Source organism: Caloenas nicobarica, chromosome 1 (assembly GCF_036013445.1).
Source record: "Caloenas nicobarica isolate bCalNic1 chromosome 1, bCalNic1.hap1, whole genome shotgun sequence".
Classification (NCBI taxonomy): Eukaryota; Metazoa; Chordata; class Aves; order Columbiformes; family Columbidae; genus Caloenas; species Caloenas nicobarica.
Genome location: NC_088245.1, coordinates 197,134,739 through 197,161,511, shown reverse-complemented (window position 1 = coordinate 197,161,511; position 26,773 = coordinate 197,134,739). Strand labels below are relative to the sequence as shown.

The following is a 26,773-nucleotide window of genomic DNA, read 5'->3' as shown; positions in this document are numbered from 1 at the left end:
CCTACACATTCGCAACTTACTTGGTTGAAGATCGAAGTGCACTTGGCAGAAGAGCGTTCGGCTTCAGCCCCGATGCAAATGAATCTTTCTGGCAATACAACTGCAATTACCATATTCATAGATATTATCAATTAATCAGAAGCGTTGCTTACATAAAAGTAAAGCTAGGCTATTCTGACTCATCAATATAATGTATTTTAAGAAAACATTTGACGCAGTAGTCGACCATTTACTGGAAGCTCAGTTTAGTAGGACATTATTTAAGTTATAAATTAAGAAGATAAATACTGTATTCAAGTTTAATGAAGAAAGCAAGGGTGAATAAGAAGTGTGAAAGCTGAGGCCACAGGGAGCCGTAGACTTGATACGAGATCCCGCAGAGGTCAGCACACGCGGTGGCGGGGCCTGTCGTGTGATTACTGTTTCACACGGGTACATGTGGGTGTCATGTTGCTGGAACAAGCGATGGGGCAGCCAGAGCCGTGTGTGTACACCGCTCTCGTCTTGTCAAGGCAGAAATGCTCTAAGGCAAGATGATCAGGCTGCAGAGGATGACTTCTGCTGGAATTTAGCAGGCTGTGATACAGAGGCCAGCCTAGGTACATGTGGCCTTAAGAACTCCAAGACCTTTAAGCGCTGGGCAGCAGGCTTTCTAAAAGCCTTTAGCTAAATATTCAGATAATGGCAACTCCTTTTGTGCAAATAATGTAGTTTAAAAGCAAACAAAACAACCAAAAAAACCCCCAAACAACCAAAAATAAAACACCAAACAAACAAAAAGCAGCAAAGCAACTGTCCTACCTCTGAGCTTGATGTCTTTTCACCTGATCCACTTACCCAGAGCACAGGGAACGTTAATTCTTACGCTCTCATGCATTAGGAATATTTGCACCAACCAGGCCGCATCCTTTGATGTGCATTTCCAACTCCCCTCGTTTCTTGTGCTGCCTAAAGCCTTTGGCTGCCAACAGAAACACTCTGACACATTATTTACAAAAGCCAATATAAACATCTAATGGAATCCCAGCAATTCCAAGTGCTCCATTTCCCTTTGCTAACTTTGCCTTTCCCTAAACTATGAGTGATGTGGGCATAATCTATCTCTTCCTGAATATCTAGAATATTGCACGCACTGCTGCAAATATTGTGGTCTCTTCTTGTGAATAAATTCGATGGTTTGGGATTGGAGTTTGGGAGGGTGGGGTGGGCTTTGGTAAGCCCACTTCATTCATATTAAATGAAACATATACATTTGATATGTCCGCAATCTCTGCACAGCAAAAGCAGAAAAAGCAAAACAAAAAGTTTATCTAACTGTATTCCAAAGGAGCAATTTATCAACTCAGAATCTGCGTAGTGAACACAAGTGATAGACTCCATGAATCAAAACAAGATCAGGTAACTGGCCTATGCCTACAGACTTGGGTCCAGCTCTGTGAAATGAAAAGTGCAACTCCCTCCAACAAATGGGCTGTTGAATTTGCTAAACAAATTATTGTTCACACATTGTGAATTTATGGATGCTGCAGTAGTACACTGAAAATGAGTCCTCAACACAAGTGAATAAATGGGCCAGTTAAGGATTCCAGCTCACCACAAGGTTTTGTGTTTCTCCCCCCTTATAGTCGTCTACCACTGCTCTGAGACCATCACCATGCCTTCCAGTGCTGAGCTGCTCCTGCCTGCTGACTGGGTCCCCAAGCTGGGAAGAGGACCAGCCAGGTAAAACTCACACGCTTGCAGGGCAGTTGGCTGGGGAGGAAAGGTGCTGCGTGGTCTGCTGGGGAGCGGAGCAGAGGGACACAGCGCCTGCCAGGTGGCCATGGTGGCATCTCCTGGCCACCCACCCAGCCCACTGGCCAGCACGGTGTTTTGGCTGAGAGGCAGGTGACTCTCCATCTCCACGCACAAACAACAGAATACGCACTGAGGGGGTCAAGGAAATTACCACAGTTTATGTGTTGATCTATTGACGATCATTACATGTTCCAGGAAAACCTGATCAGCCAGCCAAGACACATTATGTCATGTGCATGAGATAACGGCTATTAATAAGTGAACTCTGCTCTTTTATAAGGAAGCTTTCCATTTTCTTATGTTGATGTTTTTTACCCAGAATGCATCATTACCAAACACTAGCATCAGCCACCTCATCCTGCTGGGATGTATCTTCTTTGTTAAAACCCTCAGTTCTTGAAACTAATCTGGTGTCTTGGGGAGAACAAGACATTATCCACATGTGAACAGACATGAAAAATGCTTGCAGGAGAGCTCCTTTTGAAAAGCAAAAGGTTTAAGTAATCATTTTAAAACTCTGTATTTTCTTTGAAAAAAGATAAGAAAACATACTGGAGGTACTTTCTCCTCAGAAGCTTAAAAATATCTAATTCAGAATGAACCTCCTTTTTCCTCAGAGGCGCTTCAGGAGTTTACTTGAACAGCCCCAGAGATGTTTTAAGAAAGAGGCAAAAGCATAACAATGCTTTCCAAACTGGGTTAAAAAGACATATGTGAATTTTCTTCCATTTTGGACAAAATAAACCGAGTGTATGAGAAACATACTCAAAAAGTACAACCACCAGAAAATGTACATTTTGATGTGCAGAGGGGACTACTTCAAGAAGATAGAATATCTTCTTTCCCGTCAAGGCATTCTGGGTGATTGTGTTAGTCTGGCCTGTCAACGGTGGCACTATTTTGCACCTTTCTCTCCACCTCAAGAACGTATTTAAAAAACAAAAAAACAAACAAAAACAAAAAGACAGAACTTTCAGAGCACTTACCTGTCCCTTCGAGCACAATATTCTGATTTTACATACCTATGCAGAAGCTTTCTAACAAATGAGAAATCTAAAATCTAATGCTTCAGCAGGAGGGGCCCCAAGAAGAGAGATGTATAGAACTAGAAATATGCACAGTTAAAAGTATCGAGTACACATTTTAATTCATCACAGCAATTCTGCCAGAGTAACAAAAAGGGTCACGTGCTTGTATTGACTGCAAGGCCAAACAAACATTAGTACAAGACAGAATGAGGAGGACTAATTTATGTGAGAGCTGCTTAGCAGATTAATCTGTGCACCTATTTAGATGGGACTGTTCCTGCTGTCTCCATATGTATTAAACAGGTGAAAAAGCCCATAAACTTGCCATTATCTAAAGCATATGGCCATGCATGTGTCTGACAGCACTGTCCACTATAACATGCAATATCAAAAAAACACATCGAGGTTTCTCAGTGCTAAAGACATTGACCTATTAAACTAAATCTCACTTAACCTGCGGCTAAGAAATGTGTAGGCAGTGATTGAAAGTTCTTACGCTACCCATAGAGCTCTTATGTGGCCAAATTACGCTCTGTTCTCAAGAAAGCCAATTTGCTCTGATGATTCACATCTCGTTTTGAACTGACAGTCACCAGTGCTTCCTCCCAACTGTATGTGGTAAGTTCTCAAGCAGAGTACCATTCTCTAGGCATACAATTTGAAAATACTCTTTTTTAAAAATTTCATTTTGACCAGAGTGTGAAACAAAAGATGATCAAAATTTGTACACTGCTCTGGAAAAAAGGCTATTACAGTGCATTTAGCAAAGCAGTCAGAAAAAAGTGTGTTAAATAACAACAATGGACCTCAGAGAAATTAACTGTATCTCTTTATTGTTAACCAATGAATGTTATCCAAAATAGTAGATGTAATTGTAGCTTAATTGTACAACACAAAACATGATGCTAAAGGAAAAAGCATGTGGAAAATTACTTCACCAACTAATCATTAAATGTATTCTTAGTATTTCCACACCAGTAAGTGTTCCCAACTGCTGGTGACGGCAGCTATTACCACTTTGTTCATTGTGAAAATCCGTATTACAAATGGTTGTTCCTGGTTGTTTAGATTAAAAAAAAAAAAAAAAAAATCACACAGCTTTATAAATGGATCTAATCCATTTAGCCCTACTCTACATATTGTAGATTTATGAACAGCAAACTTTACCAGTATTTTTCCCAACACTGAAACTGATGTATCAGTGTTAGTGCACACTTTCCAGGGAAAAATGAAAACTCACTGGAAGCACGGTATTTCACCTGCTATGGCAAACAGTTCAAATACTTCTGAAATTCGCTTAAGTTTCAGTGTACGAAGCCTGACACAAAAACTGTTCTTACAATACACTGCAAGTAGAAACACCAACTTCCACCAAGCAGCGTTTTGAAGCATGTGCACACCATCTGCACATCAGTCTTCAAAGTCAACCAGATATGTTTAGCCCCGCAAACCAAAAATATATTAATGTATCTTTAATTTTCACGATGTCACCCCACTTAGCCAACCTTTAACTCAAAAAAAAAAAAGGCAAAAAAAAAGCCTTAGTTGGACTGTTCATAAGAAATTTCAACTTATTGTGCATGAAAAAAAATGTTTAATAAAATGGCAAATTTTAATAGATAAGTGTAAATTTATGAGTGCATAATATCAAACAGAAAAGAGCTGAACCATCCTCAGAGAAAGCAGGGTTCTTCCACTGTAGATATTTACTACTGTACTATAACAGAAGGAATAACTTCACAGTTAAGTTCAATTTCTAAGCAAATTTCTCAAAAAAGCAGGTCTCCTTTTTCAGACGGAAAGGACATAATAACAATGATCTGACATCAGATATGACAATTACAATACTGGCTTCACTGAAAACTGAAGCTACAAACACTTATACTCCAATTCTGGGAACTTTCATTTTGTATTTGGAAACCCAAACTCAAACTAACTCACATGCACACTCTACACCCCTCTCAGGAGATGGTATACCAGCGACAGGTACAGCTTTAAAACACAGAAGATGGTTTTACAATTTAAATTCAACAAGAGCCAGTTAGACAGTATTTAGCACTATACATCTATCTTAAAGTAAAACAAAACCCTAGGAGTAAGGGCTCCTAGCATTCTATGGTAATCACTGTGGAGTGACAGTCAACTTAAACAGCTTTTTTCATGGTGTTTGAAGGACCAGTCATCATGTATATAGTAGTGAGGTAGGATACTGTCCCCTCCCTGGGACTGATGTTTTCATATGCTCCCTTGCCAGAAAGGTCCAGATCTCCCTACTGCAAATAAAATAATTACAAGCAAATAGCACATGAAGCTTTATATTTTTTTTTCTTTGCTGCATTAGAACATTTTGCACATCTAAAAGAATCACCTAGGAAAAGCAATACTTATTGAAGCCTGTCAGCAGCCACATGCTGCCCACAGGTAGCGTTCCATTTAAAAATACTTCCTGGAACTACCACCTGCCATCCAGACCTTTGTGAACAGGTAGGCAAAGAAAACCATCAATGATGACAGGACATGAAACACCGAAGAATTTCACTTGGGAGGAAAAAAAAAAAAAAAAGGAAACTGGAAGTCAGCAATTTCAAACTCTTAATGGTGTAGCTACATTGAAAAATGTAATTTCAAACTTGATACTGAAATAGAACCCATCCAGTTTAGGTTCAGTTCCCTTCTTTCTATTTCTTAATGTTTCAGCAATACATACACTTGTCAGTCATCATGTATTTCACATCAGTTTTCAAAGAAAAAACAATATGAAACAACAAAACTGAAAACATGATGGGGAAAAAACCTGCTATCATTCTCCATACCCTCCCCCCCAACAAAGAGCTGGCAGACTGCCTTACTGTTGTTTAGATTCCCCTAAATTTGTCTTGTAGCCACTGTAGTCAAACTGGTATTAAGTGCTTTGGCAAAGTGGGGTGCAATCCATCAAATCTGCAAAGGCCTGCTTTTTTCTCTGTTGGTGGTTCAGCCTTACGAGGAACATACATGCAAAAATAACAGCTCTCACATTGCTTCAAACTCATCAATACGCTGCTTTGTATTGCCTTGTCGGATTTGTCGAAGAGTCTTGTACTTATCACGGCCTGCTTTAACATTCTCAGCATGAAGGACATCATTTTGTGTTTTCTTGGTTTCATCTCTGGCTTGAGCCAACTCAGAACTTAAAGCCTGTTGAATAAAATATTTGTATTTAAGTGCTTTGACTAATCTTTTAATGATCCTGGAATTTCTAGTAACAACTATTCTGCGACTTGGATAAGGATTTCTTGAATGCCAACCTAGGAAATGCTGGTTGTGCTGTTCAGTAACTCAAGTTGTGAGGGCTATCAGAAAGACTGCTGAGGGAAAGAGTAGCAGAGCACAAGATTCTTCCCTTACGTAAGTATGGACAAACTTAAAAAAAAAAAAAAGCAGCCCTCATACTATAACATCCAAGAAGTAAGGGACCAGCAGGATAAAGCAGGAGAATGACCTTCTTTTTTCATTTCTGCTTGACTGAAGACAGCTCTTGTTTATCTCCCTGATCCTGCCCAGTGATTGGCCAAGCAGAAAGGATATTGCAACATACATGCTACTAAAATACTGCTGCCAGAAAAAGAAGCAGCTTTCCATTTCTTTTATTTCCTTCCCAAAGAGGCATTTCATAACAACCAAAGGGTTACCAGTGACATAGGTTATTATACTTTGAGGGGTAAAAGCAGTCTAGGAGGAAATGCTCCATTTCAAGGAAGTAAGATTAAACCAAAATGAGCATAATTCAGTTTTTGCATTTACGATGTCTGTAAATGACTGCAAATAAACACAAACACTATCAAGCAAGCATCCGTTCATACCACTTAATGAATTTCAGTATTGAGAAAGGAAAGCATTACGTTTTGACATTCAGTGTCCTGGACATTATATAATTACTAGAAATGTTTACTGGCCACTGCAACAACATACTAATACTTTCAAGCTATAAAGCACAATCTTACATTCAATCTTTCTATCTATTCCACTTCTAGGACACTATGAACGATATTGGTTGGTAAATTAGTAATAAACCTAGTAAATGACAAAAAGGCTGTTTCCTTCACACACCATAATTTCAATGAGATTTTTGAGAAATAAAGAATGAAAACCCAAAGCCTGACTTATGTTGATACAGCTAAGAATCTTCATTACCTGGAGCTGTTTCTTAACACGTTCATTTTTCTGTGTTTCTGTTACCCGCTCTTCTTCACTCCTGTGATTCATGACACCATCAGAAGACAGTTCTGCACTGGCTTCAGCATTGTTCTCATCATGTTCATCGTGTTCATTCTCTGTTGGAGGAATAACTGGTGGGGGAGGAGGTGGAGGAGGAGCAGACATCACAGATTTCAGTTCTTCTTTGGTCTTTTCCAAGTCCTCTTGGGCTGCAAAAGCCTAAATATAGTAAACACTACTTAGCATCTTTTAAAATGATTTATGAATAGTTAGAAAAATTTAAAAAATTTGAAGTGTTTTCAGACATGTGGAAACTGTCCTTTATAAATGACATGACTAGCTTATGCACCAAAAACTGTCAAATAGGAAAAAAGGGTAAAAAAAGATATGACTCCAAACCAGCTGTACTGGAGTCCAGCTATTTCCAGCAGCAGACAAGAATGAGAGAACAGATACTGATTGCTTTCCAGCTTTCCTAAGCCACCTGAAATTTGAGGCTCAGGTACTTACTAAATTAAAGGTGATGTCTTCCACAGTTTCATATTCAACCAGAACTTAAAATAATTTGTTGAATTACTTTTTGAACCTGTACACACAACTAGTATTCACGTCCCATACCTAATTGCAGATTTTATAATGAAATACTACTTTGCTTTAAACTATTGTCCAGTTGCATTTGATGCGCCTTCGTTATTGTTCTGGTTCATCTTTTCACCACCACTCATGATTTTATACATCTCCTTCATGAGGTGTTTTCTTATCCAACACGAAGCTCCAATCTATTTTATCACCATCTGTAAAGAAGCCATTTCAAATCTTTCACCATACCTTTGCACTGAGAACTTCCCTCCCTTCATGACTATTTAATATTAAGAAATATTAAGTTAAATAGAAGTATAGGCTGGCTTCAGGAGGCTGGAGAACAAAAAACTTTAAGAGAGGCTTTCCTGAAGCCTAAGGAGAGAGATTCAATCCCACGGACTTCCAGTGGGATTTCCACACTCATCTCCCTTAGTTTCTTTGAAGTTCAGACTTCACACAGCATGAGCTCATTACTTTGTGCTGCCATTCTGAGGCTTCCTCTTCTTTCTTTTTCTTGGCCTCCTCTAGAAGTGCAATCTTGGCAGTGAATTCAGCAAGTTCTGCTGCCTGAAACAAACGAACAAAATGAAGTAGAAGCTTTAATTTGGTATCATTTTGGCTCTGCAGTGCAAGAAAGCAGAGCCTTTGCTGTGACCTGACTTGAAAAGAGTTCATCCATGACTTCTCTGCTAAATATAGAAATTTTAAGCATAGATGACAGAGGGAATGAATCTGTACTCTTGCCTGATGGAAATAAGTCCAGAAAAACAATATTTATCTCCCGCATTTGCAAAGCTTGCTGGGAAAGAGCAAGCTGTAGTTAGAAATTAGCATTTGGGGCTGTTTCAGTTTAATACTACTTTAATGGTTTCACCAGTTAAGATTTTGATTCTGGATCATAATCTCAGTACTGTTAAGCTAAATCTTGCCTTCAGAATTGTGTGCTAAGTTTACAGAAGATCAAAAGCTGCTTTATAGTTGAGAAATCATTCCTTCTACTATTTTCGTGCCTTTCTCAGTTATTATGTGCAAATCTTGAATTAGAAGTAGACAAGCACAGAATGTGAGAAGATAATGTAAATGCTGGAAATGATGGTGAGGGGAGAAAAAACCGCAACAAAAAACCCCAAATAAAAACAATCCCACAGTGTCACCAGCTCCCCGCCACCACCATCAAGCTTCAGAATGGACCTGCTTCAGAGAACAGGCTTCCCAGTGAACTGCAGAAGGAAGGTACTCTTGTTCTCAGCTGGATAAGCCTGACATTATCAGAATGTAGTGGGTGTTGTCAGTCTGAAATGACTACTTCATCATTTAATTTCCTACAGCCCCAGAGTTTTATTTTTTTCTTGCAAGTAGTAGTAAATCTAATGTAGCTTTCTAAAAACATTCCATGTTCCCACAGCAATCTGTAGTGGTATTTCCCATACTTTTATCTGTGTTTCAACATACTTGTCCATTTGACAAAATAGATATAACCAAGAATAAAGGCTAAATTTTCAACTATTTTTTCAATTTGTTTCAAAATAGGGTTAAAGCTTCTTACTAGCTGCTCCTGGTTCTTCATTTGATCAGCAGCCTGCTTGGCTAGAGCAGCTTTAGCTTCTTCAGCTGCTCGACGCTCTCTTTCCAGGCGCTCTGCTTCCTCTTTAGCACGTTTTCGTTCCTGATCCAGTTCTAGAGCTCTTCTAGTCTGTTCCTCTAGCTCTGCCGAAAGAAAAGTTTGCAGACCAGACATCACCACTTAACTCTTCCTCATCTGTAACACAGATAACAGCTATAACATGCTCAAAATAAAGTAACCCAGAAAGTTGACAAAGATTTACAAGGCTGCCTCAAGCCACAGAGAACTGTTGAGTGTTACCTGAAGCTAGTTTGTTTTTTTCCCCCCACCCCCTTTAAGCCGTAATTTGGAAATACTTCATCTGACTGTTCTCACAGCCCAGTGTTTCAGAAAATTATCACCTCACTGATAAAACTAAGCAACCCAAATACATGCCCATACACCCTCACTTTTACAACTGAGATTTTATATAAATTAAATCATACTGTCTTACAGTAAAAAAGAGCCAAAAAGTCTTCTACTCTATTGAGATGCCTGACAAAGATTCCTTAACAAAGATTGCTTCATTGCAACAGACAATTTAGGCGTGTGTCTCCACCAAAGTGAGCTATGACCCATTGGAAGGGTCAGAAAAATTATCCTTAGAACAGGGCCAAAAAGGCGCAAAAAGGAAAATCTTAAATCAAGGGAGGGATAATAGCTGTCTAGCTGCATGGTTAGCAAAACATTGCAATCTAAAGGGCAAAACTCATGAACGAAACAGGAAGAAATAATAATCAGTACTACAAGGTAAGATTTGCACAGGCAAAAATACATTCCTCTGAAGTGCGAAATGGAGCGACTATTTAAAAAGTATTTCTGAAGGTCCTTGCTGCTTCTGATGATTCATTTTCCACTGTTTTTGTTTAGGCATAGCTGCCATAGATTCCTTCACCAGGAAACCTAAACAATTGCTCAGCTATGGAACAATCCATTTGCCCTTTACCATATGCTTTAATATCAAAAAAAAGCATCTCCCCAGGTACGCCAACACACACTTAATCTTTGCACTTGAAGTTTTAAGTAGGTCTCACGTAATTAATATTCTTCAGTTGGTTTCCCAGGTCTACTAACGAACAGTATGTGGAGTAGTACAAAAGCAGTACTTAGAAAATGAAATAAAATGTATAAATATTTAAACACGCTACTCAAACAAAATCTTCCCATGAAGATGGAGAACACTTAACTACCAAGTCAACTACAGAACACAGACACTACTGATACAAACACTTTTCCATATGTGAATAGAAGGCTAAAAAGACCAGCAACACATGAAGGTTATGTATTGTATCAGAAACTAGACTATATTGCTTACAAAAGCGACAAGAAAAGGTACTTATTAAACCTCCAGAATCACTATGACGCTTTTTTGTCCTGAGCTAAATAGCTCTCCCTTAAACAAATCCAAGGCACAGATCACATGCCACTTGTCTGGATGTGTCCAACCTGTTCTGCATTGAAAGACTGAAAAATACGGGGGTAGGGCTAGAGAATAGTGTCAGACACATGCAATTTATTTTCATAGATTTAGTCAGCGATTCTCTCTATCATGTCAGCCAACAGTTACGAACAAAAGAGACGAACAGAACTTTTATGAATGCGAACCAAACCTGAAGCAAAAAAAGAACACGGAAGCAAGGACTGGGAGTCAGGAGCTCTACAGGATGGTTCAACACAACTGCAATTAGTGAAACTACATTTATTCACTGAAATCTGACAAGATTTTAATTTTAAAATTCTCAAATCTTACAAGGGAATAGGAGAATGAAGAACAATGAATTTCCAAATGAAAAGCTGAATTCAATAAAATCCTAGAGAAGTACTTTGAATCTTCCTCTCTAAGCTCCCTGTTCCCTCCAGCTCCAGATTTTCAGCACTTCGAGCATTTCATAATTCTTAGTTGAACTGTGTGCGTATTAATTTCCTTTTTATTAAAGAAAATGGAAACTTTTCCTATACTAGAAATTGGGTTTATATTCACAGAATCACAGAATGTCAGGGATTGGAAGACACCTCAAAGGATCATCTAGTCCAATCCCCCTGCCGGAGCAGGAACACCTAGATGAGGCTATATTGCAAGTATAGATATGTACGCATACACACACCCCCCATCTTTTAACTCTTAACATTGAAAATAATACATCTTTTTAAATTAAACACCACAAAATTATTGTTGTTAATAAAATAATTTTAAAACTCCAAACAACAAAAAACCCAAACCACACACAAACACAGAGAGAACTGTGGAACTGAACTACACATCATCAGATATAAGAAATCCAGGACCAGTAAGAGCTCACCCTTCTGAGCCTTCATTGTTTGTTCCTCGATTTGTCTTAAGCGTTCCATTAATTCTTCCTTTTCACGCTCTATTCTTTCCTTTTCCTTTTCTGCTATCTCCCTTTTCTTCTTCTCATTTTCCAATTGCGCCCTGAAAATAATAATAGGGTTTTTTTAAAACCTCAAACAAATTAAATTCTACTCTAAGGATGCCAGTAGCCTATTTTTCAGTTTACTCAGATAGCAGAGAAGCACGTAATTTTAAATATTTCAAATTCAGCTTACAATGCAAGAAGAACCAAGTTTCTATTTCAAAATACTGTACAGAAAAACAATTTATGAACAACCATTACTAGCAATATTGGTCATGGTTCAACCAGGTAAATCCACAATTATACCGCATTTTAGACATGGCTGATGTTTCATTTGGGCTAGAAACAGCAACAGTATTATTTAAATACATAGTATTTTTTAAATATACAAAAGGCAGGTCATGACATTCTTCACTGAACTTGCTTTAAAGGTTCACCTGTAGAGTATAAAAGTCCCTAGGAATCAAGCAACAGAGAGTTAAAACTGTTTCACAAAAATATAATAGGGGCAATAGTACCGCTATTATTACTATGCTGAAAGCTCAAAAAAAGATACAGCTGTCTATTAAGTCAGGTGAGCCACGACAATCCACAAACCTGCTTACATACTACAGAAAGAAAAGCAGCTCCCTTTTCTAGAAGCCTAACATGTCTGATATTCTATGACTCCGTTTTCTTAAAAGGGTAAAAGAATTTTTTTTTTGTTTCACAGTAGTTTGTTAATTACCTTTCCAATTGTTTCTGATGTTTCTCCTCTCTAGCCTGGGCCTTCATCTGTTGCACTTCAATTGTATCAGGTTTCCTCCTCCTCATGTACAATTCATGATTTCCCATACACAGTGCCAAAATTCGCTTGTTAATTCTCAGGCGGGGTGCATAAAAAACAAAATCCTAGAAAAATAATTGCAGGATATCCATTAATCTAAAAATACAATTGTGACAAGACTCGAAGCATTAAATTTAACAAATGCAAGCATGCAGTAAACTTACAAGTATTTTCACCTTCATCCTCTGAGCAATCCAACACCATAATCTATAATAATCTAGTTACTGTCAGGAACTTGAAAGATAATTCGTAATTACACCAGATTCCCCCATGTACAGGTTAGCCAGTTTACACAAAAATATTTATTTAAACTTCTAAAAAAGTGAGACTATTCTCTACTCTATTTCTGAAGAGTTTTGACTTAGAAAATCTCGTTAAATAAGTTGCTGTAATTAACAGAAAAAAAAGAACAGAGCTGGGGGGGAGGGCAGAGAATTTAGCCTCTTACACTGCGGCTTTTCAACACATCACAAAATATTAGTTGACTTAAATTAAAAAAAAATATATATTAGAAGTAACAACCAGATTGAAAAGAAGGAAAACAAATACACCATACTTCAAAATTTCCTTTTGATTACCAACTATTCTACCAATAAGAATAATAAATGTCACAAAATATTTACTCATGCCATCATGCCAGAGCCAAGTCCCTGCAGTCCCCTTAAATCTCTCCATGTACAAAGGCAAACCATTCTACACACTACTTACAGGGGCCTTTTTGTCAATTGGCTTTATGACAAATTTTTTGTCGTTAAAAGAGATGTTTCTTATTTCACTCCAAGGAAAACCAATCTTGGGTGTCAGCCTTCAAAGATAAAAAGTTCTCATTAGAAGCAGCAAATATGTACATTTTATGCCCACTGAGTCTTCACACCATTTTCACTAGGTGTAACACAGTTACATTTATAAAATGTAACAACAGCTGAGGCATATTTTGGTACACAATTTTTAATACATTATTCCATCAAATGAATAACTTAAATGGCACCGTAACAGAAGGAATTCAGAAATTTCAGTTTATGACTTATTCTACTATCACTAAATAGACACTAAACATCACAATCATGTACTGGTTCTTTATAAACTGTCAATAATTTTATTTTCAGGGAAAAGAATAATTATCTAAACTTGACAAAAAGCTGACATTTCAGAGACAGAAATTAAATTAGCCTTCAGCAATGTTGTACCTCAGTTTAACTCAGATGCAAGATCTGTGTTCTTACATTTCCAAAGTTCATTTCCCTTGTATCTTAAGTAAAATAAACTCAGTTCAGAAACCATTACAATGTTATACACCAACTGCATAACTGTAAATATTTTTCTCCATGAGCACAGGAAGTTTTTTCGATTTGTATTATCTTAATTACAACCATTAGAACATGCTTAAGTATTTGATTGCTAACTATGGGAGTTAAAGAATACCAAAAATTGATTGATCGTTCAACCTGATCTGAACATTTTCTGAGTATTTCCTTCTTTCAGGAGTTATATTGCCATCTAATGGCAATTAAGGCTTACAGAATTTGGTTACAGAGTACATTCATTGAAGAACATTTCAGTTCAGTTAACAGCTGTTACCTGGTATTTGACACATCATATTTAACTTCAAGTCACTGTGAAAGGACTTTTCACATCACATACTACTAACAAGTGTTTGGAAAAAAACGAGAATAAGTCTGTTCTTCAGTTTCCAGATTTTTCAAATTATGTACATTTCAGCTTTATCCCTCTTAAAGTAGGACAGAATCTTTGATCTCTATCAGGACAAAAGATTAATCTATTTTCTTTGGTATCTAAAAGGTTTCAATTTTAGATACCGAAGTTTTTCATGCTATAACAGCTCTAATCCTGCTCACTGCTCTGACAAAATGTTTCTCATTAAATGTTGCTCAGCTTCTCAGTGTCCTTATCATCCTGACTGAAGAGAAAGTCTTGAGGGAGTGAAAAGTACACAAAGAAACCATAAAAAGATGGTCTAGCTATCACACTTCCATATAAAGCAAGGTAAATTTAAATTTACGCAGAACTGCTCTTCCTTTCCCTTGTTTTGCATCCCTATTTAATCCTTACAATTCAAATATTCTGTTGGTTAATGTTTCTCTCTCTTTTTCTACCTTTTGCATAGATTAGCAGGTCTTTGACAACCGTTTTGCTACATGCTATTGAACACACAATAACGTAGTTTTCATATAATCTCAGATATGATCTCCTAGGACAGAATTGCAAAATGAGTATCAGCCACTTACTTATCATCATGCTCATAAATATTCAAACCCAAAGCATCAACTCCCAGCCACAATTCAGTTCCTTTTTTATTCTTTATTTCAAAATAGTTGACTCCATACATTTCCAAGTCTTGTGCTATCTTAAGGTATTCCATCATAGAATCTTCCCTGATGAAAGAAAAAAAAAAAAAAAGGCATAGTGTAGACAAACCAAAAGTACATTGTAAGAGAACTTCAGAATAACTAATTAGTGTAAAATTTAGTTAGGAATTAACTCTCTCTTCTTTGAAACTGATGTGTATTCAGATACTTGTAGAGCTCAACACCCTAATACCAAAGTATAGTTCAGTCACCACTCTTTGTCTTCTCACCCCATGAGCTAAGGAATAATAAGTATATTTTAAAGGCAGGCAACTGTGGACAAAGGCAGTTGACAACCTTACAGAAACCATGTAGGCAAGCTAATAAACTAACTGGAAACTCAACCCTCAGCAAAACTTTTATGGAAGTTTTTGATAACTGCCTACCCTGGTGAGAATAAAATAAAGTAGTTTCCAAACAAATATAACGTCTCCCAAAATACATAATAATAAAAACCTTAGAGGTCTTAGAACATTTTAAAAGTACCTTAACATTCCCCTGTGCTCTTCATGCCAATTCTGTATTCTTTCTTCCCACTGTTCTTTTGTCAGTTTGTGCTGTTCTAACACACTGTGAATAGAAGTTGTTGCCATTATATGACACTGACAACCCATTTAATATCTTACCGTTATAAAAATAAGTTCAGTTATACAGTAAAACATATGCTTTAATCAAATAAACAAACATGACTTTGTAACACTGCTCATCTTGTTAACTCAGACACAGAAGTTTTGCATTTCAACAAATACACTTTTAAAATAGCATGAAGTCACTTCTTTTTCATGTTATTCTATGCTCTTTGTAATATAAAAGTCACACCATGGCGTATCTTAACTTCCAGTAAAGTTATAAAATGTAACGTTTGGAACACATGAAAATGCACACCTATAAAATCCTCATATGACGATGCTGCACGATAATCTCTAGGTATGCATAGATACACTCAAGCTTTCATTCTGCTGTCGTTTGATGGAAAAAGTAACACGTGATGACAAGTTAGCACACTAGTTTGTTGGGGTTTTGTTTTGGTTTTTTATAAATAAAATCAGTAGTGAAGCAGTTTCAGAAAATTATTTGAGGTTTATGTACAGCTGGTTGCAATGGTGGAATTATGTTTTGACCTAACAGAACTTCGAATATAGTACTGCAGTAAGAAATCAAATGCATTTGGTAACTTTATTATGCTTTTATTCCATGCACCTAGCATTTCAACCATTCCTAGAGAAATATTTTAAAGAACAATTAAAAAAAATAGATTGCAAAATAATCATACAAAACAAGTCAAACCAGTTGTTTTCCTTCCTTTCTCTTTACCTGGGAAAGTAAGGATTTACTACTTTTCTCTGCATTTTTAGCAAAGTACAATTAAGAATAGACTGAGTGATGCAGAAGATACTAATGAATGTTTATTCTGTTATAGGATTTTCCTGTCACTCGCTCTGCTACTCTGCCCCATATCTAGTGAAGTGCACTTTTCAGTGGGAGTCATATCACATTTTTTATGTGCTTGCTGTGCATTCCTAACAGCAGGCTTTCCTCCTGAAAACTGACGCTGAAATTTTAGTTTTTGCACCTGCACAAAGCTGATATGTTCACAGCTAAATGATACAAGAAACATGCAATGACAGGAGATAATTTTTTTTTGTTTTCTCATCTTTAGCCTTGAATATAAGTATAAGCCCTAAATATAACATTTACAGAAGCCTGTTGCAGAACACACAAAGTAGAACAGCCTGCTTTGGCTGTAATAATCTAGAAGCATCCTGGCAATCATTTCATGTTTCTATTACATAGAAAGTAATTCCAAATCTTCTAGGACATTTTTAATTTAATAAAGAAGTTCCATAATTAAACCAGGCCTGATTTTTACATTGTGATATTTACATTGTGAGCTGCTTCCCACTATTATTTCTTCTACTTCCTCCAGCAAATATTCACAACATGTTCAAAAGCTTTAATAGCCGTATAACATAGAGCTAAAAATCAAAAAAATAAAAGACAAAACTGGATATTGCAAAATACACGATCCTAGGATCATGGCACACAAGTGCCCATCTGAAAATAAAAGCCCTGCTCCCAAGCTGCTCTTCACAAAAATCACAGAATGTTGATGTTGGAAGGGAGCTCTGGAGGTCACCTCACCCATAGCCCTGCTCAAGCAGGGCCACCTGCAGCCAGGTGCCCAGGACCACGTCTAGACAGCTCTTGAATACCCCTAAGGACAGAGACTCCACAAGCTCTCCAGCCAACCTGTGCCAGAGCTCAGTTCCCCTCAAGGTGACTTGTGCTTTCTTAGGCTTTCCAAATTAAGTTAAATTTCTACTTCTACAGAAATTCTTTGCACTTTCCTCTTTTTTAAATTGAATTTGAATTGAAAGACATGAGGCAATAAGCACAATACACTTGAACACAATTTTTAATTTTATTTCTTTACTGCAATGGTGATCAAACACTAGAACAGGCTGCCCAGACAGGATGCGGAATGTCTATTCTTGCACTTATTCAAAACCCATCTGGAAAAGGGCTTGAGCAACCTGTTGCAATTAGACTAGAATAAACTATTTCGTTTGAAGGGACCTACAACAATCATCTAGTCCAACTGCCTGACTACTTCAGGGCTGTCCAAAAGATAAACCATGTTATTAAGGGCACTGTCCAAATGCCTCTTAAACACTGACGAGCACGGGGCATTGACCACCTCTCCAGGTGATCCTGAGTAGGGGGACTGACCAGACGATCTTCAAGGCTCCCCTTCCAACCTCAAATGGTTCTGTGTTTCTATGATATTTTCAAAGCTGGCGATGTCTTTGGTGATGGCCATCTCATCATACAGTCCCCTCCATTCTCTCTCCACTTGCTACTGATGAAACACCACCAACGGATATGCAAGGACTACTGCAACAGAACAACTCTGCAAGGACTTAATGCCTTGTTACCATCTAGTTCATAGTTTCGAGCCAAGAACTACGCAGTAGTTTTGACAGGTGAACATTAAGACTCTACGATTAACAGGAACTGCAAATCTTTTCTCACCTTTTTCAGTAAAATTTTGCAAAGCTAGTCTAGTCTGGGAAACAACTAAGTATTTATGACATTATATTGTATATTGTTCCGAAGTATTTTTATTATGTACTTGTTAGTTTTTTAGCAAATCTCCTGGTGACAGGAGGTAAAACGGGAATAATTGTGGTAGAGAAAAGCACAACACAAAAAACACAACACAAGAGCTCTGTGCTCACTTGGTGCAGACTGGCACATGACTGGTTGAAAGCATATGCTGGGAAATCATTCGAACATTTGTCTGCTGAAAAAGGAGCATCATAAGTATGTGAATTTGTGTCATACACAAGCACTTCAGTGTTCACAAGCTGTTGTCATAACTGAGCAAAAACCAAGATTTGGGAACTAAAATATTCAGTAATGACAGTTTTACTGGTTCTGTATCTCCTTGCCTTCCTAACAATGGGTATTTTTCTAGAAAAAGGTATAGACTTCACTGTCACACGGAGGAACTAAACAGCCAAAACTAAACTCTTAGCCAGGACTTTTACAAATCTGAAATATTTTCAGAAACATTTATTGCAATACTTCACCGCAATCCTTCAAAATGCTTTTTCGCTTGCTAGAAAATTCTCAAGCTTAGTTACACTAATAAGTGAGTTTTTACTTTCAGTTTTCAAACCAAAGAGAAAAAGCACATGAGTTTTAAAGAAACCTCAAACTATTCCATGGCTCTCATTTCTTTGAAGATGCATTGCTACGTATTTAGTAAGCACACATTTGTCCACGATACATCACTATGGATTGATCTATACTAACATAACTGTCTAACTTTGTACATTTTTGTTGCAATTCTTCACTTGCTGCCAAAACATGCCAGGAGCGTCGTTTCAGTTGTGTGAAGAAACAGAAGTATAATCTTGGTGTTTAATTTTCTAGCCACCTAGATGAGTGACTGATACAGAGGAGTTTACACTCAACAGCAATGGCAACAATTTAGTTTCTAAATTTTCTGTCCAGGTTAGCATTTTTCTGCAGTATATTTTATTTGCAATACAGTTCATTATTATTTTCAGGAAACTATTGTCATTTAAGTGTACAAAACCATCAAAAACTGCAGAAAAGGAGAATCAAATTAATCTTAGTGATTTCTATATTATTTTGGTTTAAATTTAGCAGAAGCAAGACTCCAAGAACATTAGATGATTTTGGAGTACTTTGGAAATTTGTTCAGTTGAATCTGTGCAAATAGCTGTGGATGGAACTGGAAATAGGTCTCAAGAAACCCATGGCTGTAACATTTCTTTGTTATTTACAGTCTAAATTAGGATCTCCAAATTTTACTAGCAAAACATGCATTCTTAAGCAAGCTACTATGAAATACGTATTATCACTTAAAATTTTAGTTATAAAAAATGTGCTGTAATCAAGTTTATTTGCAGCAGATGATGCAAAAGTATATGTAGTCTCACTCACCGCTGAGGGAGAAGTCTGTCATTGGCTAGGTAGCCTAGTTTATGTATCTCCTTACTGTAATCTCCATACTTGGACTGGACAGCATAAGAAGCCAAAAGAACTGCAGTTTCTGGTGGGCAGTATATTTCATCATTTAAGATCGCTTCTTTGACTTGCAGGAAGAAAAGTCTCTGAGTTATTTCCTGAATTAATTCTTCAGATACATCCTCTGGAAAAAACTTGGCCCTGAACTTAAACTGCAAAGGGTTTTCTTTCCTTACATCTTGCTGTGTTACCTGAGGTAGAGGAATAAAGAAAAAAATAAAAAGAGCACTAAATGGTATATTAAATATAATTAACTCAATAGTAATGAATTCTTTAGCTTCTCTAAACTGAAAACCAGTGCTTCCTGACAAGCCCACTGTGGAACTCACTAAAGGATCCCATGGCACTGAATCAAGTGCATCCATTTGAATAAATCAGACAATTTTGAAATGCTACTCAAAGGCTGTTTAGGAATTATTTGTAGGCTTGTGTACATCTGTATTTATCACAATAAAGATATGGAAAAGAAGAAGTTGTAATATATATTTTTAAAAAACCCCAAACAAACCAAAATACTATATCCAAGGAAAATTGCAGAAAGTAACAAACCACGGTTTAAAAAATTTTCTTTAGCAAGAACTACAGCAATTTTCAATAAAAGTGTGAAGCTGGATTTTTTAAAAGTCTTTGAACTATTGAACTAAATGCATGTGCTTTGTTCCTGTGCAAAAAAAATGACAATAATCACATTATTTTTCTCAAATGGGAAGCCTTACGATCGTGATTTCTGTGAAGGGATCAGATGGGATCATCTTAAGTGACTTTCCACTTCAAATTTCAACAAAAACTCATTTTTATGTAGAATTTTCCATTTCATTTGGGCTCAGCTTTCAAGACTGATTATGACTAAAGCAAACCATTCAGAATTACACTAATTTTAACATGAAATAGTGACTGTTAGAAGGTACATTCATAATAAAAACAAATCTCATACATCTCAATTCCTCTAGCACTTTATTATACATTTAATTTTATGTGAACTAGTAGTCCCTCTAGACCTTCTTCAGTATGCATGAAATGCTGCATCTGTTTGCTTGACTTGTAGAAAGTATCAAAATCTAGAACTACAATGCAACCATTTAATCACATATGTAAAGCAGCATAAGTATTATTTTCAACATTTCAGATGTCAATTGAAAAGGTTTTGCTCATGTTTCATTATTGTCCATCTGCTTCTGATTTACATACACAGTATTTCACTTCAACCTCACCAACGAACAATTGATTAATTTTGGAAAAGAATTTGGAAAATAAAACCTTATTTGCACATCTATTCTGTGATTTATCAAATCTTACCTGTATTTAACACAAATATTTAAATAGACACAAATTAGAGCCATTTATGATGATGTATTTAACAAAAATTACAAGTTTAAAAATAAAAAAGAAAGAGATCGATAACAGCCTTAGTCAAATTTGAAGAAATTAGCACACCTTTGCCACTCCTGAACCGCACCAGCAACTTCACTTGCTAAAGACTTTCACAGAGCAACGTTTTATTTATTTTTCACAAATGACACCCCAAATCCTGTAGTGTCCAACCATTAGAAGTGAGCCATTAGGGTTAGCAAAACATTCATAGCACTACAACGTTTATTGCCTATGAAACAAGACGCAGATATGAAATTGTAGGATACAGCTTTGGTGGTTAGCAGGTTCAACTTACTGCATTTACCACAGAGCAGAAGGAAAGACAATACAAATGCAGAGAGTGGGACCTGCTGTTAAATCCCCCGCAATTTAACCCCTAATACCGATGTTAAAAAAGATATTCTTGATTAAGCTGAATCAAAAAAAAAAATCTCCTCATTCTGACAAGTGCCATTAATAACCTGACAGCCAATATTAAAATTAAGTAACCATTTAAATTCATAAATACAATTTAAAGTAAAATGGCCTGGTTCCAAATAGTTGCGAGATACAAGGTACTCAGTGCTCTTGGGGAAAAACAAAACAAAAATTATCCTACAATCTACCTATTCGATACCTAAACAGAAGTCTAGGAGTCTATTATTGATGCCTTGTTTAAAAATCTATAGCTGCATACATGCAAATCCCTGAAGCTCGAATACTTCACACACACATATACCGCCAACTTTAAAACATTTATTCTATTATATTTTGCTACACGAAAACAGCGCAATCATATGAATTCAAGTTTTCCTAATGCATGCATCACCACGGTACTGGAAATACAGGAAACAGTATCTCCTCTTCAAATTAGATATTGATGTAGCTTCGCATATTCATTTATAACTAACCGAACTTAACACAGCATTTTGTCATTTAAAGCAAAAGAAAAACAACTTTTCAACTAAATTTGAAGCCAGCTACATCTCACCTACAACATTAAAGCAGCAAGCCTTATAAAAGTATTTTTCAAACTGTACACTTGGCTAAATGTTAGGGACTTATTACCTTTTTGTTTAGCTTCAGCCAGGTTGAGTAGCCTTTGCTGTCCACATACTGTAGTCCAAAAAACCAGACTTCACGAAGACCAACAGTTTTCACCACCTAAAGAATAAAGGTTCCATAATCATCAGCAATCACTACAACAGGAATTTTTTAATGGCAATTAAGCTACAGAAACTATCTCAAACTGAAATGTAATCAAGTTTTATGAGAACAATGGCAAAAATAAATTAAATTAGTAGCAAAACATCAGGTTCAAAGAAGCATTCACCTCAGTTCTAAATAAACTCAAACACCATGTTGCCAAACTACCAACTGGATTGTGCAGTTTCCCGCATATATCAAACTCAGCACCTGAGGAACACAAGGGAGCAAAGAGGACCCTGATCTTTGAAAGCAGGTCTAGGAAGCCCTTGGCAGACCTAGAGACAAGTCAGTCTACTTCAACAGAAGACAACTGGTGAAACCATAATAAACAATAATACTTGTGGACAAGTATGATGTAATGAGGATGAGTCACCTTCCTACAAACATTTTCGAGATCTTCTAAGAGTTAATGATAGAAGAGATAAGGAGGATCCAGCTGATAGACTACGCATGGATTTTCTGTAAGATTTCTGATCAGGTCCATCACCAAAAGCTACTAGACACAAAATTGTCCTTGAATAGAAGGAAGGCCTTTTTATGGATATAATACTTAGAAAGAAAAACACCAAACTCTTTTCACAACAGACTTTTAGTGTAATGACTAGAGAAGTCCACCAGGATTTCATATGTGATCTGAAAAAAAGGGATGAAACTGATGTGACACAATCTGCTGCAAAAAGTCTTCCACAAAGATCTGCAAATGAACAGTAAAAAGGAAGATGAACTTCAATAATAGATGATGTTTAATAAAAACAAAATACTGTACGTAAAAGACAACCATTTTAATTACATGAACAAAGTTCTTGTCAAAAGGAAAAGGCAACAAAGCTGTTATATTACTATACACTTCTATGGTATTCTTAAATCTCTCATACTACCAGTGGACTGGTCATATCAACTCAAAAAAGGATGCTGTAACACTGGAAATGTTGAAAAGAATTACCAGTGATATTGAACATTTTCTGTATAGCTAAGACGAGAACCAAGGCTACTGACAGAGAAACGAGGAAAGGAAAAATATGATATAGGTCTATAAAACTTGCATGGCATGTAGAAGGAAAACAGAATTATTATTCATTATTTCTCATAGTTTAAGAATTAAGATAATCAACAGAAGTCATTAGATAGTAGGTTCAAAGCAAACAAAAATAAGCTCTTTTACTACACAGAGTATAATGAAATTGTGGAACTATTTTATAAGTTTTTTGCACATTAAAAGTAAACGCGGATTCAATAAGCAATTAACCAGTCTGGCTCCAAATGATCCAGTATGGCAGTATTTACATATGTTCTTAGGTTGGACCATGTTGGCAAGCTGGTTTACTGAAGGCTGGTTTATAGAACCATTCAGATGCATGTGAAGCAAACAGAATTTTACACACAGGTCCACCTCCACTTTAAAGTAGTACTATCAGGTTGAAAAATGAAGATTTTGACAATTAGAAAACGTCACAGGATAGCTGTGAATACTTAGTTCTGATGCCTTGCATACTTCCATTATTACTTAACAATCATTCAAGTGCCCCTCTTTTTCTCCTTTACCCTTTCACCTTCAGGCCCCAAAGGACAGAATGGACAATGTTCATGGATCCAATCTGATTCCTTTAGTGAACACAGTTATTTTCTCTAGAATCCCTACATAATTTAATTTAGAACATAAAGAATGTTAAGAACAAGTTTATGTTACTAGTATGGTCCTGAGTAACATTAAATTTGGTGTCCCAACACAGAAATTTCAGATTTGCACTTCTTTTGGCACAGACCTCCTACATGATGCTGATCAAACTACTTTTGGCTTTATCAAATGACTCCGAGAATGCTCTTTACTTTGCAGCAGTCCAAGTTGAGCCTTTGTACCTGATCAGTTCTCTGAGCTGCAAAAAAAAGTCAGTAAGAACCCCAGATGCTCAACAGCTCTGCCCAAAAGACACAGGGAAACAGGTGCTTATGCTCACATCAAAACACGTTGATCTCACCTGCTAACCACAGCCTTTCAACTGAGTTGCACCTTGCACATTATTTAAATACAGACAACTTGTCTACTGCAATGCAGCTACACGTTTGCAAATCAACACTAAAAACAGGTTACCCATTAGCTTGTTTTACTTCAGACTCCACAAATAAGGAAAGAATATGGTCTATCACTGCCTCTTGGCTCAAGAGAAAGAAAAAAAATTCTGAAACTTTGTACCAAGACAATATAAGCAGTAGCATGATATGAAAAATAAGTACAGGATGAGAACTTAGGAGTTTGATTCTGGCTCAAAAGATTCATTAAGTGGCTTCAGGCAAACACACACATAAAGACAACCTAGCAAGAATTTAATTGAGTCAGTTTCTGAAAGATCATCAGGGAGGTTTCCAAGATATCTGGAAAGGGCAGTGGGGTGTAACTTGAAATAAAGGAGACAACTCTCCCATTGTTTCTGAATGGCAACTATAGTAAACCAGATGTACTGATGCTCACTGCTAACACCTTATTGAAAACAACAAAACAAGCCCCAGCAGCATCACCAGTGTGTGGGTTCTTCCTCTCCTCGGAAAGTTAGAGACACTAAACTGGTTGAACCAAAGGAGGACACATACGCTCTTGCCCATTCTGACAACTGACAAGACAGACAGAAGGACTAAAAATAAATACATTAAGACACCTCTGAAATAAGAGTAATTTTAAAAAGTGTTTGTGCAATAGATAGTAACTATACTGAGTTTCATAATTGAAGAGAAAAGATAAAGCCAAAGATGTCAAATTCTTAATTATTGTTTGCTAGCAGATTACGATGATAAAAACACGCATGGAATAGGAAACAAATCAGTAACTCCAGAAAACAGCAATTAAAAGCTTAAGAGAACCATTGATTAAAAAAAAAAGAACAAGAGGACAAGTTCATCAAAAAACATAGAAGAGCACTAGACAACAGCTAAATTCATGGAGAGGTTATTTTCTGCAAGCAATAACCAACAAGTCTACTGCCATGTCCATTTCTGCACAAACCTTGAAGACCAATCTTCTCAATAACAGTGCTATTCAACTCTTTTTCTATAGAGAAACAGCACAGTTTTTGCCTGAAATTTCATGCCGGTTTTGCAATACAGTTCAGCTCTTGATGTTACTCTGTGGAACTACATATGAATTTAAGATCAGGTTGAAAATGCTTCTCTCCTCACACACAACTATGCTGGTTGATTTTGCTTGACCTAAACGTTTTTCAACTTAAACTTCAAGAAGTTGATTATAAGAGCTGGTGAGATGCCAAAAGCCACACAGTGAACTGAGGAACAAAGTTGAAGAGAGCATGAAAAAGAGTTCAGAGCTGTATCTTTGTTGCCTGTTTGTGAATGCCCCAATTTGGATGAACCTGATTACCTGGGCACAAGACGTTACACAGCAGAATGTCACCCCACCCAGTACTGCATGGCAGAAGATAGCACAGGTTGGCAAAAGACAAGTAACAGCTTGAGGCTTCTATGCCACAGAATACCGGACTTTCTACTTGATGGTGGTCTTGGTTAGACAAAAACAGGACAACCACTTTCTTCAAGAAGTCTTTGTAAGAGTCATGAAGTATCTTCCTATGTAGAGGCTGAAGATATACTGCTATTGATCTTACAGAAAGGGGGGGTTGTTAGAAGTGTTAAGTCAGTCATTTCAAACAAAAAATGCAAATGAAACTGTTTTCCTCCAAAAGAAAAAGCTCAGTGTTACAAAACAATAAAAATTCTCCTCCTTTCAGCTTAATACTATGACATTTCATTGACTCTTAAAGGTCAATTAAAAGTTTAGGAGTTCTTAAAGAACTCTTTCAATGTTTTAGTTTCTCTATTTTAATACCCATCATTATATGCTTTAAGCATCTATAGTGGAGTGGACAGAAACAACAGTTCTACCAGACAATTGTTGATATAGTTAAACTGGTTTTGAAGAGTAATTTTGAAAATTTCTGCATTAACTAAATGCATACATCTTGGATCTAGATAACAGAACATATTTATTGGTTTCTCAAGGAAAAATGAAATGGCACGTTGACAAGATTCTATTCTTAACATTTTCTAGAACACTCTGCAACCTAGGTCGAAAAATTGTTTCAAGATTCTAATAGCTAACGTCACATGAAATGTGAACAACCCTTTTTAAGAACTCATTCATTTAGTCCATTTGACTGGTCTACAACAGAGATACTATGAAGTGAGAATATGTATTCTGATGGGTTTGTAATCCATACGCACATTAAAGCCATCATTTTCACTATTCCACCTAAGTGGGCTGTTTTGCTGCTGTTTGGTTATGGTTTTGTTTGTTTGTTTGTGGGGTTTTTCGGTGGTGTTTTTTGTTGTTGTTGTTGTTTTAACTTAAATTTCAAACCGGATCATAGGACAATGTTACTTTTCTAATATTCAGGAAGTGGAAAAGTACCTACAGCTTCCATTCTTGGGGAAAAAAATATTAAATAGTGAAGGCTCTATCAATTTCTCATACACATAACTCTAACAATTACATTGCAGTTGCAACTATAATGTAACTAAACAAAAAATAACATTAATTTCAAAGCAGTTCTATATGTATGATTCAATTGAAGTCTCACTGTCAACCTGTTTACACAAAGTTGTCTTTGAATTTAATACATTTCATGAGAAGTAATGAGGAAGTTCAGACTAGCTGAAAGCATACCTTAGATAATGTAAAGAAAAACATAATCTATACTTTCGCTTTCTCAAACTATGCCTTAATACACACAATAGTTTTATGTGTTTGTACACATATAATATATACATAGAGACACATAAAAGTTACCTGATCAAAGAGCTGCTTGCCTGTTGTATTGGGCTGGATGGCAAATTCCAACTCTGCATCCATTGTGGTTACTCTGACATTGATCTACAGA

The 26,773-nt window shown here is 36.6% G+C and overlaps 1 protein-coding gene across 2 annotated transcripts in view; it reads right to left on the bottom strand.

Moving 5' to 3' along the window:
* Window positions 1-3,641: 3,641 nt before the first annotated feature.
* RDX (radixin) overlaps window positions 3,642-26,773 on the bottom strand; it is a 41,579-nt gene continuing 18,447 nt past the window's right edge. For both annotated transcript variants that reach the window (XM_065627309.1, XM_065627300.1), the window contains exons 3-14: window positions 26,683-26,766; window positions 21,750-21,845; window positions 19,248-19,522; window positions 15,258-15,341; window positions 14,652-14,798; window positions 13,114-13,210; window positions 12,307-12,470; window positions 11,508-11,638; window positions 9,151-9,311; window positions 8,079-8,171; window positions 6,999-7,241; window positions 3,642-6,002 (exon numbers count right to left, since the gene is read on the bottom strand). In XM_065627309.1, coding sequence (XP_065483381.1) covers window positions 5,838-6,002; window positions 6,999-7,241; window positions 8,079-8,171; window positions 9,151-9,311; window positions 11,508-11,638; window positions 12,307-12,470; window positions 13,114-13,210; window positions 14,652-14,798; window positions 15,258-15,341; window positions 19,248-19,522; window positions 21,750-21,845; window positions 26,683-26,766 — 1,740 coding nt within the window. In that variant the 3' untranslated portion in view covers window positions 3,642-5,837. The remainder of the gene's footprint in view (window positions 6,003-6,998; window positions 7,242-8,078; window positions 8,172-9,150; window positions 9,312-11,507; window positions 11,639-12,306; window positions 12,471-13,113; window positions 13,211-14,651; window positions 14,799-15,257; window positions 15,342-19,247; window positions 19,523-21,749; window positions 21,846-26,682; window positions 26,767-26,773) is intronic.